This window comes from Cololabis saira, chromosome 24 (assembly GCF_033807715.1).
Source record: "Cololabis saira isolate AMF1-May2022 chromosome 24, fColSai1.1, whole genome shotgun sequence".
Lineage (NCBI taxonomy): Eukaryota > Metazoa > Chordata > Actinopteri > Beloniformes > Belonidae > Cololabis > Cololabis saira.
Window position 1 is genome coordinate 21,657,089 of NC_084610.1, and position 18,322 is coordinate 21,675,410.

An 18,322-nucleotide genomic window follows, 5' to 3' on the forward strand; every position below is an offset into this window, starting at 1 on the left:
TATCCATTTAAAGTGCAAAAAAGAAAGAAATTGCAACAGTCCATGCAGTAAACAAATCATTTTAGCTTATCTAATTTATTCTGTCACCACGCACACATATTGCCATGAAGCACCTGGCGTTTTTCACAAGTGTCATGACAAACTGTGTGTCCGACTACTGGGATTAAAGTTCACCTGGTGAAAATGTAATGATGTAAAAAAAAAAATAAAATAAAAAATCAATCGATCATTAGACATAAGAATCAATTTTTAGGAATTAATATGAGAATCGATTTAGAATCGGAAAATCAATTTTTTTTCAACACAGGCCTAGAGCCTCGTCTTACTCACACCTGGGGTCAGGATTACTCAGGAATAGGGTTTGGGTCGGACGAGAATCCGTTTTCTGGACCCAGCAGGGCTCGGGAGGATTTCCTAGTAGGGGGGTGGGCAAAAATATCGATATGGCCATATATCGCGATACTTTTCCAGCCGATTAAATATCGATATTCAAAATTTGAATATCGATTTTTATTTTTTTTATCCCCGATTTTTTCCCCCATTCTATCACCCAGGTCTCCTACCTAAGTGACAGTCCTGGGCATTGCCACTCTCTACCAACCCTGGGAGGGCCCTGCACTAAGCTCAGGTTTTATTTCACGTTTTATTTCATTTTATAATTTATTTTTTATATAACACAATTTCCTGTCCTTAAAAAATGAAAAATAATGGACAGAGGTTTATTTATTTATGGATTTATATCTATACTGACTGATCACTGTGCCTGTCCTTGGTTTTAGTACCATCTTTCTTGTGTTTATTATCATTTGCCACATAATTAAAGCAACCTCATACTAAATTTAATGTTAATTTCATATGATGTAAATAATATGAAAAACATATACAAATATGTTGTAACTTTAGCTGGTATAGTTATAATAAAACATTGTTTTGACTCAGTTTGTCCCATGAATTGTCACTATAATCTGATGAACGTGCAACTGGGATTTTAAGATCCATCACTATCATCTGATGTACATATATACAACTTGGATTTTAAGATGTGTAATGCATTTTTACATTTTTCGGTGAACTATGTAGAATATAATAATCGGGATATCGCAATGTGTATCGTATCGTGGCTCAAGTATCGTGATGCGTATCGTATCGTGAGGTCCTTCCCAATACCCACCCCTATTTCCTAGATCTAGTTCTCTTACCCCTTTTCCACCAAACCGGTTCCAGGCTGGTTCTGGGCCAGGTCTGAGTTTGGAACCGGGCTTTCTGTTTCCACTGACAAAGAACTGGCTCCGGGCCAGAAGAACCGGTTCCAAGTTAGAACTTCCTGGACTCAAAAGACCAGGATTCCTTGCAAACAGAGCATGTGCAGAAAACAAATTGATGTTCCGTTTGATGGGGATATTCCGTTTGGTGTTTACATGACTCAATATTCGGGTTTTAAAAGGAGTAACCCAGGGGTCATATTCGGGTTTTTAAAAACCCGAATATGAGCAAATTGGGGTTATTCAAAGGGGTTATTGGTGTTTACATGGCCGTGCAAAACCGGGTTATTGCTAATATTCGGGTTTTAAAAGGGTTATTAATGCATGGAAACACAGTAACTGACATTTGCAGCGACGTAACGACGTGGCTCCCCTTAGCACCCGAGCTGTGGAAAAACAAACCGGTTTTCAGCTGGTTCCAAGTTGAACGAGTTGTGAACCAGAACCAGCCCTGGAACCGGTTTGGTGGAAAAGGAGTATGATGGCCCTTTTCAGCCGCTTTGCGTTGGAATTATTTTTTGTTTACGTAGAAACGCTCCTGACGGGTTTATACATCATCCAAACATGCAAATAAATCAAAATAAAACAGATTTTCTTTTAAATTCTGAGTTTGAGTGACGTGAATCGACTGTAGGAACCGCTGAGGAGGCTGTAAAAGGTCAATAACGACTTGGATGAAGATCAGAACACATTTCATTGGAAATGATGACAACAGACAGGCATTCACATACTTGTCCTGTTAATTAAGAACATACATGTGATTAAAGTCGCAGGTTGGGACAGCAGCGAACCAGTACCGGCCGAGATGGGAGGTCCGGTACCGGTACCTCAATTTTAGTTAGTTAAAGTTTATTTTAGTCATATATATCTTTCAAGGCACAAGGATTAGATACACTGTTTGCCTCCGCGAAGTCCATATATTTCTGATTGAGATTTTTTTTAAACAAGATGCAGGAAAAAAATTGATGGAACGTTGTGTTTCTGTGAAAGGAATCAGTTTATGGAACAATCTGAATAAAGAAAACAAAGAATCCAAATCAAACATTACATTCAAAAGAACAATTAAAGCCTGTATGTTAAGTAAATATAATGAAATATGTTAGTTAAGTTTGATTGACATACCCATAGACGGCGGTAATTTTATTTTATTTTAGTTTTTTATTCACTTAGTTGTTTTTTGTTTTTTTTTTAATTTATGTTATTTGTGAAGTTATTTCTTGGAAAAAGGGGCAGATCAGATAAGATTATTCTTCTTTCTGATCCCTTTTCATTCACAATTTAAGAACATTTGTATTTGTATTGTATTGTTTTATTTTTTTGAATGAAATAAAGAATAAATGAAATAATGTTCACCTCGAAGGGAATTATCCCGCTTATACCACGGTCAAAAAACAGACCCAAAAACATAAATATTAAATTTGTTATTCATGCTTTAGTGTGTTTTCAGTTGAAATAATTAGTTTTATAACAAGCCGCGGCTGAGCGGCTGAGCGACTATTTAATCTCTCGTCTGCAGCCGTTCTAACCTGGTAAGTTACAACGTTTTTTTTAACAAGCCATAACTCAGTTTCCTTAGCAACAGGAGATATTCTAGCTCCGCTCAGCTATTCTCTTTTCTCTCCTCTTCTGCATCCCAGTCATCAAAATTGTTAAATTCACCAAATAAATTAAAAGAAATTACAAAATCACTAATGTTGCCGTCCTGCGGTAGCTGGCTCTTCTTCTCTGAATCTCCGTTGCCGTGGTTACCACCTGGCAGTTGATCCAGCGCAACAATATTAAAGTTATCAGGGAATTTAACCGAACTTGTTTTCTAGGTGTAGATTATCACTTTTAACCTACACTTGCCGGCCAATCAGAATCGAGTATTCACACAGACCGTGGTACAAATACATATACTGTACCAACATTGCATACATACATGTACACACATAGATTCATATACATACACATACATATCTCTTTTTTCAATTACAGCCATAACTCCCAACTATAAATGCACATAATGATTTTTTTTAATATAACAAAGGAAGTACTTTGCTTAAGTTTGAGATCAACATTATTCCACAGCTGGAACCCTTTAAAAGAAATACATCTTATTTTATCGCTTTTGGTAACAAGAATCTGCATCCATCTCTTAACTCATATTTACTCTCAGACGCTGTAAAAAACTTCTGCACACTGTCTGGTAGTGTTTTATTTTTTGCTTTAAACATGATTTGCATTGTTCTATAATACACCTGGACTAACAACGTGACCTTTGACCCCTTGTGGATCTTGTTTGAGCACTTCCCCCGAACCTGTGGATGCGCACAGTCGATTTTCTAAGTTTGCATCATTTCTTGCACGATGTAAAATTGATAATATGGGATGTTGAATATTTGACAGAGGTGGGTAGTAACGAGTTACATTTACTCCGTTACATTTACTTGAGTAAGTTTTGGGAAATGTTGTACTTTTAGGAGTAGTTTTGAATCACTATACTTTGTACTTTTACTTGAGTAGATTTGTGAAGAAGAAACTGTTCCTCTTACTCCGCTACATTAGGCTACGTTGAGCTGTTACTTTTCTTTTATCTCTTTTATCCAAGTACGCGTCAATCTCATGACATCACTGGGTGATTCTTTGGGAAAAATGTTTGTTTTTGCATGTTTTGTCACATTTACACAGACTCAAACACACACACAGTTTCTATGAGTTCATGTTTGTTCTAGTTCTGCCTGGTTAAAAAAGAAAAGTACAAAGGCTTGAAATTTTGTGCTACTTGTGCTGAATTTATTTTTTTATTCTGTTATTTTATTATTTATTAAAGTACTTTAATTTACTTTAAGATTATTTTAATGTAAGCTATTTTTTATTTTTTATTCATTTTAATTTATCTTATCATTTTATTGATTTAATTTGCCTGAAGGTGATTATTTTGTACTTTTGTCTGTTTGAATGGTTGTGTTAAAAAAATAAATCAGACGTTACTCAACAGTTACTCAGTACTTGAGTAGTTTTTTCACCAAGTACTTTTTTTACTTTTACTCAAGTAATTATTTGAGTAAAAGTAAAAAAAAGAACTTGGTGAAAAAACTACTCAAGTAATTATTTGGATGACTACTTTTTACTTCTACTTGAGTCATATTATTCTGAAGTAACAGTACTTTTACTTGAGTACAATTTTTGGCTCCTCTACCACCTCTGGTATAGACGAATCCGGCGACCGGTTTGTGTGCGCTGCCATCTTGCGGCGGCGCCATTGCTGCGGTGGCAGGTGTCAATCTGCCACCGCAGCGCTGTTATTGTAACCTGACGCTCTACAGCATCATTATAGCTGGATTGATGATGTTAGACAGTGGCCTTCCATAAATAATGAAGGTATCTTAAATGAATGCTGATGTTAATTTATAAATAATGATTTGTTTGAGCGAGAAGCAGGAAAGAATAGAGGAATAGGGAGATAAGGGAGTGTATGATTAAACACTGTAATATAGCTCTCTCCACCTCCTCTCCTTACGAGGCATGTCTGCACAATTAAATATTACCTGTGTATGTTTTGTTTAATTTTAGGTATCCAATAATATTTTATTGATCGCCTGGCGTCCGATGACGAGAAAAAACGCAATTACAGGTCTCTAATTGAAGGGCAGAACTATCTCAGCTCCGGATGATACAGAATACATACATACATAACCCCAATCTGCAGATAAAACTAGTTTGTTGAGGAAAAAATATTAACTCTATTTGTAGCTGCAGAAGAAAAAAATAATCTCACGAGGAAAACAAAAATATTGCTCATGTCTCGGAGCCTCTTCAGCATAAAAAAAAGGAAAAGAGAAGTAAGAGTAATAAAAAAGATGTACTGTATGTTGTACTATTATACTAATTTATTGAAACACATGGCGAGTCAAACATCTACCAAAGCAGCTGTCAAACACTAAACAAGGTAGTAAGACGTGGGTTGTGCAGAACTGCGGCAGTAAATCCTCATCTGAGCTCCACTAGTAGTGATTTCATATGGATCAAACCGTTAATAATCATTATTTTCTCCATATACCGCTCCCTGGCTTCCTTGTTTAAGGTATCCAGGTAAATTCCAGTTCCTTTCCAGCAGTTTAACATCTTTTTTTTGCGTTCCGTCTGTTCACTTGGTGAAACAGAAAAGTGGTTTTGACAGTCCGTCCCGTCTTCATTCACTATCAAAACAAATGCACGTGACGGGACAGGAGTTTTCCGATGATACAAATACATTAAGAGAGCCTGGCAGGGAGCGGAGTAATAGATCCATACGTATATATGTCTATGGGCTGGAGCGGAGGAGCGGAGCCGCCACCGCAGTAATGGCGGCCCGCTCGACTTCCGGGTTTCGCCGGATTCGTCTATTTGATCCTTCAAAATACACGACCCATGACATTAATTGCATTACACTTTTTGAACATTATACAATAAATTTCCCCTCTGTTTGGAAATTTCCCCTCTGTGGGACTATTAAAGGATTTCTTATCTTATCTTAAAGAGAAAAAAAACCCAATTATATCGTTTTATTTTTATATTCATTCAGTCATTCTCCTTTATTTAACCAGGCAGGTCATTAAGAACATTCTTATTTACAATGACGGCCTGGCAAGAGACAAGGAAGTGTTTTAGGGAGTAAAACACAGTAAAATTGTAGCTCTACAGAGGTAAAAACCGTTAGGTAAACTGTTTTGTCAGAACACCTGGTTGACCTGTAACAGTTTCTTTTAATTAATTTTATTATTTTATTTTTTTTAATTTATTTTATTATTTTATTGATTTAATTTGGCTGAAATGTTTTTTTTTTTTTATTTCATTATTTTATTGATTTAATTCACCTGAAGATGATTATTTTGTACTTTTGACTGTTTGAATGGTTGTGTTAAAAAAATAAATCAGACGTTACTCAACAGTTACTCAGTACTTGAGTAGTTTTTTCACCAAGTACTTTTTTACTTAATTATTTGGATGACTACTTTTTACTTCTACTTGAGTCATTATTCTGAAGTAACAGTACTTTTACTTGAGTACAATTTTTGGCTCCTCTACCAGCTCTGGTATTTGATCCTTCAAAATACACGACCCATGACATTAATTGCATTACACTTTTTGAACATTATACGATAAGGAGAGAGAAAACCCCCAATTATATTGTTTTATTTGATATTCATTCAGTCATTCTCCTTTATTTAACCAGGCAGGTCATTAGGAACATTCTTATTTACCATAACGGCATGGCAAGAGACAAGGGAGTGTTTTAGGGAGTAAAACACAGTAAAGTTGTAGCTCTACAGAGGTAAAAAACCGTTAGGTTTTGTTTTATCAGAACACCTGGTCTGGCCGGACCAGACTCGTGGTTAGCATATTGCCACGTTCCATTTGTCCTCGGAAGTCGGAATTTCGCAGTTCCCAGTCGGAATTTTCAACTGGAACGCCCCTCGAAGTGGGATTTCCTACTGGGAAAGTGGGAGAAGCTTCACCACCCCCGAGTTACCATTCCAAGATGGCTGCTATTCCCAGTTCCGATTTCCGAGGTAAATGGAACGCGGCATTAGCCGCGGAGCTACCGGGTCCACCTGCGGGGACGGGGCCGGCGGCGCCGCCACCGTCCCGGGGTGGCCCGGCCACGTGGCCCCGGGGCCCCGGTGCTGCTCACCTGTCCTCCCCGCCCTTCTTCTGCTTCTTCCCCATCGTGCCTTTCTTCGGTTCTGTCGGAACCGAGCTGAGCTTGAGCCGCACACGACGGCTCACATCAGATCAGAGATCGTCTCTGAAGCAACAGTTTTGCGAAGAAGGTCCACTCGGATTTTTTTTCACCGCCTCTCGGCGCAGTCTCCCAAAACAATAGACCGAACACTGCCGTTACCATGACAACCGACTCAACCTTGATCTTTTATTGACCAGTGAGTTTAAATGTGAGCGGTGTTTCATTGAGTCAAAAAACAAAGAACAAAATAGGAATAAAATTTTACAAAAAATTCCCAAGAAAAACATCGCTGTGAGGCATCTTCGCTTTCACCCATCCCAGCAGTACGCATGGCTAGAACTCGGCAGGTTTGCGCATGCGTTCTTCATCTACGTGTTCGACGGCTTTTCCACAATAAAAGATCAATGACGCTTTATTTTTATTTTTATTTTATTTTATTTTATTAGTTTGCACACAATAAAAGTAACACTTACAATCAAAATAGTAAAACAAATGTGAAAGGAGAGGTCAAAAAGCCAACAGGCTTTTACAGCGGATCTCCCCTCAATTAAGGTAGTAAAAAAACCAAAACAAAAAAACACAACAAGACGAAAACTATAAACCAAAAACAAAGAAGGTTAGACTAAATAGTTACAGATTATCAACACACAAAAAATAAACAACACCAAAAAAAATCAACAAAGAAAACTTGTGAAATTTTAAATGTGAATTAAATGATACATTTCTTTTAAAAATCTCTAGAGAAACAGCTTTTGATAAATTGAGATTTGGAGTTCCATATCTGTACACCACGATATCTGAGGGAAAACTGGCCGTGTTTAGTTTTATAAAAAGGAAGATGAAGATGATTGACCTGTCTGGTATTATATGAATGTATTTGAGAATTATATTTGAAAAAATTACTAAACGATACTGGTTTTACTCATTGGTCGCTCAGTGTTCTTTGATGCAAATGTTCCTCTGGAATGTATAAGGTGCCTTGTTTTTTTGTAAAATCAATAAAGAGGTTAAAAAATATATATAAAAAAACATTAAACAAAAAAAAAAAGATCAATGACGCAACATTGATGACGCCCCAACTATCCCAGTCACAATATTACAATCGTGACTGACAAAAGTTTTTAGGTCAAACTTCAAAACAGCAACTTTCAGAGATTCAGAATTTAAAAAAAAACTTTTTTTTATTGAAAGTTTGCAATATACAAACAATGTTCAGGTCACAACCTGTGCAACATCAGCAGCACAGAACACAGTCATGCATCATCAACAACAACAAGAACATTTGAAAAGAAAATAAATACATTAAATTAAATAAATAAATTAAATAAATAAATACATAAAAGAAACAAAACCTTGGTGTGACAGACTTTATAATATTTTGCATAAAAAGAAAATTATATTTGTGAAAGCTTAATGGTTGAAAATCTCAGAATGGATATCCATCATTGATATACATTTCTTATTTGTGATTAATTTAACAGACTGCAGATAATAATTAACAGACATTGAGTCAAAAACAATCCAAGCACTGCAGGGATAATATTTAAATAAAAATGCCCAAGAAAAACATCGTTGTGAGGCATCTTCGCTTTCACCCATCACAGCAGTACGCATGGCTAGAACTCGGCAGGTTTGCGCATGCGTTCTTCATCTACGTGTTCGACGGCTTTTCCACAATAAAAGACATATTTTTCTCATGTGGTAGCCTACTTGTGTTCTGGCTTGACATTCACAAATGGATAAAGCGAAGGGTTTTATCCTTCCCAACTTCTATTACTAGAGATAATATAACATTTGGCATGTTTTTACAAAACAAAAGTGATGTAGGCCTAATCCTCTATATAGCCAAATTCTTTATTCATAGAAATAGATATTTAAAGTCATCCCCCAAATTAGTTTTTTTTAAATGAATTTGCATTATATTTAAAATCTTTAAAACTAATAACTGAAACAAAAGCACAAAAAATGGATGAAGTGTTGACATTTTCCCACTGATTTAGAAGACTATTATCCTTACTTACCCCTTGTATGATGGACCTTGTTGTATTATTTTACATAAATGTCATGTATTTAATTTATTTATTATTGTTTGTACCTTATTTTCATATTATATTACTGTATAATTGTCATGGGACATTCAATCTACACACTTTATTCTCAGGTTTACATACAGTGTCCAACCTACTGTTCTCTTTATCAACCTTGTTTCAATTACAAATGTATTTGAATGGAATGTTTATTTGCCATGTTTGTTTTATAATGAACCTTTGACACAAATAAAAGAAAGGAAAAAGAAAATCCACGATAAGATAAGATCGACGCAATATTGATGACGTCCCAACTCTCCCAGTCACAATATTACAATCGTGACTGACAAAAGTTTTTAGGTCAAACTTCAAAACAGCAACCGTGGGATTCAGAATTAAAAAAAAAAGTTTTTATTTAAAAAGAATGTAGATCAAATTGTGTCATTCTATGATGTAATAATCATCCAATAAGCGTTAGCCTGTTTTCCTAGCCTGTGTCTAGCTTGTTTTCGGGTCCTGCAGCACCCCTAAAACTTTATTCTTTTAATATACGTCCATGTTTAACAAGCCGACGAAATGTCAAAACCATATAGGTCTAGATAATATTTTATATAATGTGTGTGTGTGTGTGTGTGTGTGTGGACAGACAGACGAAAAGTCTTATCATGGACAAACAGATGTTTTTTAGAATAAAAGAGCCAGGTTCAGATAAAAGTTTATGATCACATTGTGACTGCAACCAAATATTCAAGTAGAATGATTTTGTAATTTGGATCAATTTATGGAATTTATTAGATATAAATACAATGTTTGGTTGTTGTTTTATACTTGGTTGACAGTACAAAGACAGAGAGGAGCAGAGACAGGACTTTATTCATGTTTTTATTATTATTTTTAAATATTTATGTAATTTCTCATCTAGTTGAAAACAATATATTTGTGTGTTATTGTCAGTGAGAGAGGGAGAGTTGGAAGAGGGGAAGGAGAGGAGGTTAAGAAAGAACAAGGTCAAAAAAACAGACAGAAACTGTGAAGCTGAGAAAGAAAAACACGTCATAGACATAAACCTTAACGTACGAGAGAAGAAGAAAAAAAAAAGTATGACGCTACGTTTAAAGGAGCTTGAGGCAGGATTGAGGCAGGATTTATGAAAAAAATTCGTATACGTTTAAATTTTTCTAGTAATAATGTCAGATGAAGCGTTCCAAACCCAAAAGAATGATTCCTCTAGTGTATTTCTCCGTTGCCTTGAACAGGCTGTGTGCTGCAAAATGTGCTGCAATTTGGTCCCGAATTTCCCGCGCTGGGCTGCGGATGTGACGTCACATGACGCTGCATGCACGTTCTCCCCGTTCTCCCGTGCCGGCTTCACTGTTGGCTGCAGTACCCCCGACGGCCGTCGTGGTGAAGGGTGGCACTAGAGAGTCTCATTTCTTAAAAGGAGCTTCATGCTCCTTTAAGCCTGGAGTTGTAAAATATATAAATACCTCGGTACCGATTGTTTAAATACCTGTACAAAGGGTTTGCAGTATTTGTAGATACGTTTATCTTAAACCTTACAGTTCTCTGGCCGGACGTAGCGCGTGGAAGGATCACGTTATTCCGGCCAGATCCTCCCCACCCCATCTGGCGCCCCGGGTGGCCAGAGGGGGCAGTGTAGCCCAGGACTGCTGCATGTTTTTGTGAGGGTAGCTCCCATTAGCTACCAAGGGAACACGGGGAGAACATGCAAACTCCACACAGAAAGATTTGCTGTTCCTCCGGAAGACCCGGATGTCTGGCAGAGTAAAATTCAATTTCAATTCTACTGTGCCAGACATCCGGGTCTTCCGGAGGAACAGCAATCGAGTGCAGATACATAGAACTCCTTTTCACGTAGCCTACTATAACCTCTATTTTCTTTCAACGATATAAACGACCAATGAGAGCTAGATATTTCGAAACCTATTGTGTTTTCTCCATTATGTGTAAAAAGTGTAGATTTATATCTTGCCGTTTTGTAGAAAAATTTCTGCTGAGGAGTGTGTGACAAACTATACCTTTAAGCAAACCATTAATTATTACTTTATTTGCTGGATATGGGATTTGGTCAAGAAAGACCATTGAAATTGAATTGCAAGAACTGAATTTGAATTGTGAGAACTGAACGTAGATTCAGTTTTTCAATGCAATGATTCAAATTAAACAATACAAATTCAAATTATGTGATTCAGATTCAGTTTTTTTAATGCAATTATTCAAGTTGAGCAATTCAAATTCAAATATGAATTATTCATATTGGAAATTTCCCCTCTGGGGGACTATTAAAGGATTTCTTATCTTATCTTATCTTATTCAAATTCAGTTTCTAGTGGCACATATTTCTGCCCATAGCCGAGTGTCGTCGGCATAGAAATGAATATTTGAGATGTTTCAGTGGAACAGAACAAAAAAAAGATGAGATTTTGCATTGATTTTGTTGTTTGTTTGTATTTTTTTAATTGATTTTACCAAAAAAAATAAAAATCAGGAAAAAAATTACAGTGATTCGTGTTATAATAACAGAAACTTCTGGGTCAATAGAATCGTCAGAGCTGAGTCCTGCTGTCCGTGAGAGTCTGGCATCATCTGGTTTCTCTGTGGTTGTAATGCCGGCAGCAGCCTGCAGGGGGCAGCAGCCTGCAGGGGCAGCAGCTCAGCCCATGGCGGACTGCAGCGCCTCACACAGGTTGAGCAGTCGTCCTTGCAGGCGTCCGTTCTCAGACCGCAGCAGTTCGGCGAGGACCGCGGCCGCGGCGTGCGGACAGAACCGCTCCCCGACCAGAGCCTGGCTCACCCGGAGACTCAGGCGCTCCGGGAGCCAGTGGGCCGGGACGTCCACCCGGCAGACCTCCACCCGGCCGGCCTTCACCTCCACCTGCAGCCGGGCGGAGCAGCGGGCCGAGCCCCGCCCGTCCTCCAGCTCCAGCGCCGTGTCCACGCTGAATTTAGGCGTCTTACCAAACGTCCAATCCCAGCTGCGCAGCTCGGCCGCCAGGCCGCCGATGCCGGGGAACGAGGACTCGTCGGCCGGGTCCACCAGGGTGGAGGCGGAGCCGAGCCCGAACTCTGATGGAAACAAAGGCCACGGTTACATGATGCTTTTTAATTCTGAATTAATTATTCCGAATTAAATAATTCAGAATTAAACTATTTTCCTTGGAGTTTACATGGAAATAGTAATTCAGAATTGAGGTTTACATGGAAAACACGTTTGATCGGCTTTATCCAATTCCTCTTAAACCAGGGGTGTCAAACTCATTTTGCTTGGCGGGCCGGATTTGACCAATATTTTTCTCACGGGCCGCACGTGCGGAAATATTTTTTTCTAATTCTTTTTTTTTACTATTGTTATCTAATCCAATATCAGTTTAGTTAATTTAAAGGAAATATGAACTTTGTTTAAACTCTAATTATGTAAAATATATTTCTTCAGGATCTTTTCTTGAAATTTCTCGTTTTTTTCAAATTATGTAAGATACTTTTAATATCATCTTACAAAGATAAACAGATACAAGTATGTTTTTTTTATATTTCGCTTTTTTATAGGAAATTTAATTAAAAGCAAAATCTTTCTTATTACATCCGAGAGTGTTTCTTTGTGATTTAGAGATTTTTCCAGTACAATTAAGTGTATTTATTTTTAGAAATTGGCGCAGATATTTACGACAGTGTAATATCTTCTATCATCTTTTTTAGCAGTGATATTTTTCCTGCGAAAATATATAATAGTAGTCAGTTAATAAAAATAAACGACCGTCTACAAAGAAATAAAATCGGCAAATGCATTCTAAAAAACTGTAAAAAAAATGTAGAAAACTGCTCTCTTTGTGGAATAACGATGGATTTGTAGAAGAAATATATTATCGGATATGCTGCGATTCATGGCAATTATTTATGCCTTTTTTAGTAAATTAACATTTCGGTTTTTTGCGTTGGAAACTTCTTGTGGGCCGCATGAAAATCTCTCTCGGGAAGCACATTTGACACCGTAAAGGAAGGAGGAAGAGAAGAAGGGAGAAAAGAAGGAAGGAAGGAAGGAAGGAAGGAAGGAAGGAAGGAAGGAAGGAAGGAAGGAAGGAAGGAAGGAAGGAAGGAAGGAAGGAAGGAAGGAAGGAAGGAAGGAAGGAAGGAAGTCGGATTTAATTTTAATTCTGAATTAAACAGGACTTAAACTTCCTTGTAAATGCACTCAAACATGAAGGAATGTGGGCGTAGACGTCGGAGCGTCGGCGGAGCCACCAGCACCTGTGTTGTGCTGCTGCACCAGCGCCTCCACAAGCTCCTCCCACCCCAGCGAGGGGGCGTGGTCTATCAGGTTGGCCACAGGCGAGGGAACGCTGGGCGTGGCGTTGCTATGGATACCGGGACAGGAGGGGCGGAGCACGGCGGAGAGGGTGGAGCCGTCGGCAGAGTGGAGCAAGGTGCAGTGGTGGTAGGACGACTTCCTGCTCAGTCTGGACGCCGTGCCTTCAAGCAAACAACAACACAAAATTACCCACAGTGCAACAGCTAGTTTGTGTGTATAATTAATATAATATAGATATCGTTGCCACGGTAACCAATTACTTCTCCACTGTGAGGTGAATAAGGCCCTGTCCCAATACACCCACTACCCCTCGTTTTCATCACTACCCCTAAATTTTGCGCGTTCCCGTGAGGGTAGTGGTGTCCCAATTCCTCTTTTCACCTAGTGGTAGTGGAGAAAACTAGTGTAGTGGCTATGAATCTGTCCCTACGGATGTAGGGATTTCCGATGCTGAACTAGTGACAGAAACATTCCCAGGATGCTTTTCGTCATCATTTGGGGACTGAATCAAAAAAAAAAACATGGCGGACATTTCTTATTTTTTAGTGAATAAAATCAATATTTTGAGTTAGTTTCTGCATAAAAATGCCTTTTGATTACATTTCTAGCGAGAAATATATATTTTACTTTCATAATATTCACTCAGTGAATGTATATAATCACTATTTTGCCCGTTTTTGCAACTTTGCCAGAATAAAGGCTGATTTATGGTTCTGCGTTACACCAACGCAGAGCCTACGGCGTAGGTTACGCGGCGACGCGCGCCGTACGCCATACCCTACGCCGTAGGCTCTGCGTCGATTTAACGCGGAACCATAAATCAGCTCCGGAGCCGGCAGACAGAAATCTCGAAATTTTCGGAGCAAATTTCTTAACAGGCGTAGCTACAACTGTTGGATTTCATCTATTAAACCAACATTTATCTTCCTAAATGATTTATTTCAGCCAGCTGTAATTCTCCACAGAGCTGCGGGTTTCTCCCCGGGCAGGGTTTCCGTTGTCCGGTAATTGCCAGACTTTGTCCGGTAAAATATGCCGAAGTCCGGTATTTTATAATCTCTCCGGTCAAAATGTCCGGTGAAAATACTCACTGGTGCTGCGGGACTAGAGTCCCCGGGAGTACCGCGGAGGGACACGCCGAGCCCCGGCCCGGGGACACGCTGAGCCTCGGTGCCGGGAGCCGGGAGGAAGCGGATCTGCGGCGCCGATATCCACGTGTGCGTTGATTTATGGTTCCGCGTCGCACCGACGCAGAGCCTACGGCGTAGAGTACGCGTCGCCGCGTACCTTACGCCGTAGGTTACGCGCAAGCTTCTGCAATATTTATTTATTTTTTGAAGTTACGCTCGCGAGTCAATTGACGGGACTTATTTTATTTTAAATACCCTGTTTTTCAATAAAAATACTATTAAATGACTTGCATTGATATCGTACTACTGCATATGATTTATTTTTAACCTCAATAAATTCATATAGTCTATGTGACCGGAATTTCAAACATTTGTCCGGTAAATTGAAACCCTGCCGGTCACATTGTCCGGTGCCAATTTTTTCTAGCGGAAACACTGTCCCCGGGACGACGGCATGGGTTGACCTGGCAATCACGTCTGTACGTGAGCTGCTGCTGCTGCTGCACCCCGGTCTCATCATCACCAAAAACATTGGATCAAATTTCTTAACAAATTTCTTTCTTATTTGGATAAACTGAGCCCAGGTTGGGGATCTTAACGGTTACTTTTACGCCTGAAAAAATATTAAAACTTAATAAAGTGGCATATTAACAGCGCTACAGCTGAAATTAAAACAGCTTTTGGTTCTCAGCTTCCTGATTTTAGGGGTGGTGCTGAAAGTAGGAGTAGTGGGAGTATTGGGACAGGCCCCTGGGAAGATTTCAAGTGCCCTAAAATCTGTGCCTTCTTTTTTAGGGGTAGTGAAGAAAAGAAGGGCTAGTGAAAGAAAGTAGGGGGAGTATTGGGATTGGGCCTAAAGATTTATCTCAAAATCACCGTCAATATTTCATTTTGAAGGCCCAGAGTCGGCATCAGAACCAGCTAGACCCGTCTCACCTGAGATCTTGTAGCGTCCGTCCAGCACCACGTCAAAGCGGTCGGTCGCCTGCACGTCCAGTTCCGGCCGGATCCGCCTCAGCGCCTCCGTCACCACCTTCAGGTTCCTCTGCCGGTCGTAGTCCCGCCGCGAGGTGAAGAAGGTCAGGTTGAGGTTCCCCGGGTCGTGGTAGACCGTCCCGCCGCCGCTGCGCCGCCGGGCCAGGGGGATCCCCGCCCGCCGCATGGCCGGCAGGTTGCACTCGCTCCAGGGGTTCTGGTGGCGGCCGATCACCACGGCCGGCCGGTTCCTCCACAGCAGCAGCAGGCGGCGCTGCGTCAGGTCCACGTGGGCGTCGATCCAGTCCTCCAGGGCCAGGTTCTGGTGCACGTCTGTGGACCGGGACTGGAGGACCAACCCGCCGCCGGTGGGGCCGCCGAAGAGGCCGCGGGAACCGGTGCAGGAACCGGTGCAGGACCGCCGGGGTCCGGTCGCAGGTTTTAGGACGGAAAACGTCCGTCTCAGCTGCGACATCATCGTGTCTCCCGGCTCGTCACCGATGCATGCTGGGAAAGGCTGTACGACATCACGACAGAATATTCAGTTACACAGAAAACACACCCGTGACATCACATACTACTCGTGATGGCGGGATGGAGATTGGTCATATTTATTCTTCTTCTCCAAACTCAAAACAAACATTCATCAATGTGAACTTTCTGTTAAAACATAAACTCTCTGTAAGCCTTCAATTACATTTAATTTCTTCACGGTAGACCTGTAGGTCTCCAGACCACTTTTTTGTGGTCTTGGTCTTGTCTCGGTCTCGGACAACTGAGATACCGTTGTATTTTCTGGACTATAAGCCGCACCTGCATATAGGCCGCTCTATTTCGAAAAAAATAATTAAAAAAAGATATAAAAAGCCGCATCCGCTCTATTCTGTGGATTTTTCTTCCACTGCTCGGGCCGCTCTAACCGGAGTTAGAATCAAAACTAAGACAAAATAAATGCAAAGAAAAATACGCTACATCTTCTTTAGCAGATAGAAGTAGGTAGAAAAAGATTTCAAACAGATAAATAGATAAATAAATACCGGTTATTTTCTCTTGGTTCTGTCCCGTTTTAATCAGCAAAGTTGCTGCCTATTCAGTACTTTCCTGAGGTGGAGGGGGGTGTTGGAGCTGGTTATTCTGTTAGGACTTTGGGACTAGTTAGTAGTCGTGTCAATCCTTAAAAGCACTGGAGTCAATCCTCCAATAGTGTAGAAATAGCGGTAGTGCAGTCGCCACACAGATCTGATCTCAGCTGGTGGATGGAAACATTTACAGGACTGTCTCAGAAAATTAGAATATTGTGATAAAGTTCTTTTTTTTCTGTAATGCAATTAAAAAAAACAAAAATGTCATACATTCTGGATTCATTACAAATCAACTGAAATATTGCAAGCCTTTTATTATTTTAATATTGCTGATTATGGCTTACAGTTTAAGATTAAGATTCCCAGAATATTCAAATTTTTTGAGATAGGATATTTGAGTTTTCTTAAACTGTAAACCATGATCAGCAATATTAAAATAATAAAAGACTTGCAATATTTCAGTTGATTTGTAATGAATCCAGAATGTATGACATTTTTGCATTACAGAAAATAAAGGACTTTATCACAATATTCTAATTTTCTGAGACAGTTCTGTATAGTGAGTTCAACATCATCATCCACTTCTCTGTGTTATTGTGCTGCAGTAGAAAAAAACCTCATATGGAAACTAGCTGAACCAGGATGATGTTCTACAATCACGCAGGATCAGGAAATAACTAGGTTTTTATTTGGTCTGGAGCTGAACTAATGGACTTGATTCTCTCTGGTCCTGGTTTTGGTTCAGGTCTGGACTACAAGTCTACACTTCAAGTCTACACTTCAGCATCCTCCAGTGTGAGACGCTCAACTGTCCTGTTACTGTGTTTAAATAAAGATTATGTCCAAATAAAATACTCAAACTGCAGCTTTTAATTACCACAAATAAACAGTTTGACATGACTTTGATAGAGGATTGAAAGAACCGCTGACCTGGACCGGACCGGCCGGGGAGGAACGGAACGGAACGGACTCCCGTGTTCGCCGGGACGCAAATGAAAGTAGCACACCTTCCGGTTTCAACCTTCAGAATAAAAGAGAGGAGGAGAGAAAAGGTTAAATACCACATACAGGACTGTCTCAGAAAATTAGAATATTGTGATAAAGTTCTTTATTTTCTGTAACGCAATTAAAAAAACAAAAATGTCATACATTCTGGATTCATTACAAATCAACTGAAATATTTCAAGCCTTTTATTATCTTAATATTGCTGATCATGGTTTACAGTTTAAGATTAAGATTCCCAGAATATATTCAAATTTTTTGAGATAGGATATTTTAGTTTTCTTAAGCTGTAAACCATAATAATTTTTTTTTTTTTAAATTGCATGAACTTTATCACAATATTCAAGTTTTCTGAGACAGTCCTGTAGATAATGGATGGATGGAAGTGGAAATGTTGAGGGAAAAAAGGGAAAATTTTGTGAATAAAATGTCAATGTTGAGGAAAAATGTCAACATTTCTTGAATAAAGTTGAAATGTTGAGAAAAAAAGTTGAAATGTTGAGAAAAAGGCAAAATTTCGTCTTTATTCACGAAATATATCAATATAACAATTTTCAGTTGATTTGTAATGAATCCAGAATGTATGACATTTTTGTTTTTGTAATTGCATTACAGAAAATCACAATATTCAAATTTTCTGAGACAGTCCTGTACATTGTTGTGAGTGGAGAAAAATGAAGCCCTCTTTCCATTTTTTTATAAATGATTTCAAAAGTTTTTTTTTTTTTAATATTAAGTCAAATAACTCTGCAAAAAAAATATTAACCGATACATCAAAGTATCTTTTATTTTAAGTCTCTTTCTGAAAT

General features: G+C 39.0%; 2 protein-coding genes across 2 annotated transcripts in view; both read right to left on the reverse strand.

The window, feature by feature from the left end:
• Window positions 1-7,056, reverse strand: part of eif5b (eukaryotic translation initiation factor 5B) — a 39,204-nt gene extending 32,148 nt beyond the window's left edge. The window contains exon 1 of the mRNA XM_061715968.1: window positions 6,919-7,056. Coding sequence (XP_061571952.1) covers window positions 6,919-6,953 — 35 coding nt within the window. The 5' untranslated portion in view covers window positions 6,954-7,056. The remainder of the gene's footprint in view (window positions 1-6,918) is intronic.
• A 4,393-nt stretch (window positions 7,057-11,449) lies between these two features.
• Window positions 11,450-17,466, reverse strand: lipt1 (lipoyltransferase 1). Its single transcript, XM_061716007.1, has 4 exons — window positions 17,441-17,466; window positions 15,390-15,945; window positions 13,263-13,484; window positions 11,450-12,083 (listed from the first exon to the last, which is right to left on the reverse strand). Exons 2-4 carry the CDS (start codon window positions 15,904-15,906, stop codon window positions 11,671-11,673), a joined length of 1,152 nt encoding a protein of 383 aa, XP_061571991.1. The 5' UTR covers window positions 15,907-15,945; window positions 17,441-17,466; the 3' UTR covers window positions 11,450-11,670.
• Between the last annotated feature and the right edge of the window lie 856 nt (window positions 17,467-18,322).

Coding starts and splice junctions, on each gene's coding strand:
- lipt1 (XM_061716007.1), bottom strand. CDS start 15,906: ATGATGTCGCAGCTGAGACGGACGTTTTCCGTCCTAAAACCTGCGACC. Junction 13,485..15,389: donor CGGACGCTACAAGATCTCAG/GTGAGACGGGTC, acceptor GTTTGCTTGAAG/GCACGGCGTCCAGACTGAGC. Junction 12,084..13,262: donor GGTGCAGCAGCACAACACAG/GTGCTGGTGGCT, acceptor TGTTTCCATCAG/AGTTCGGGCTCGGCTCCGCC.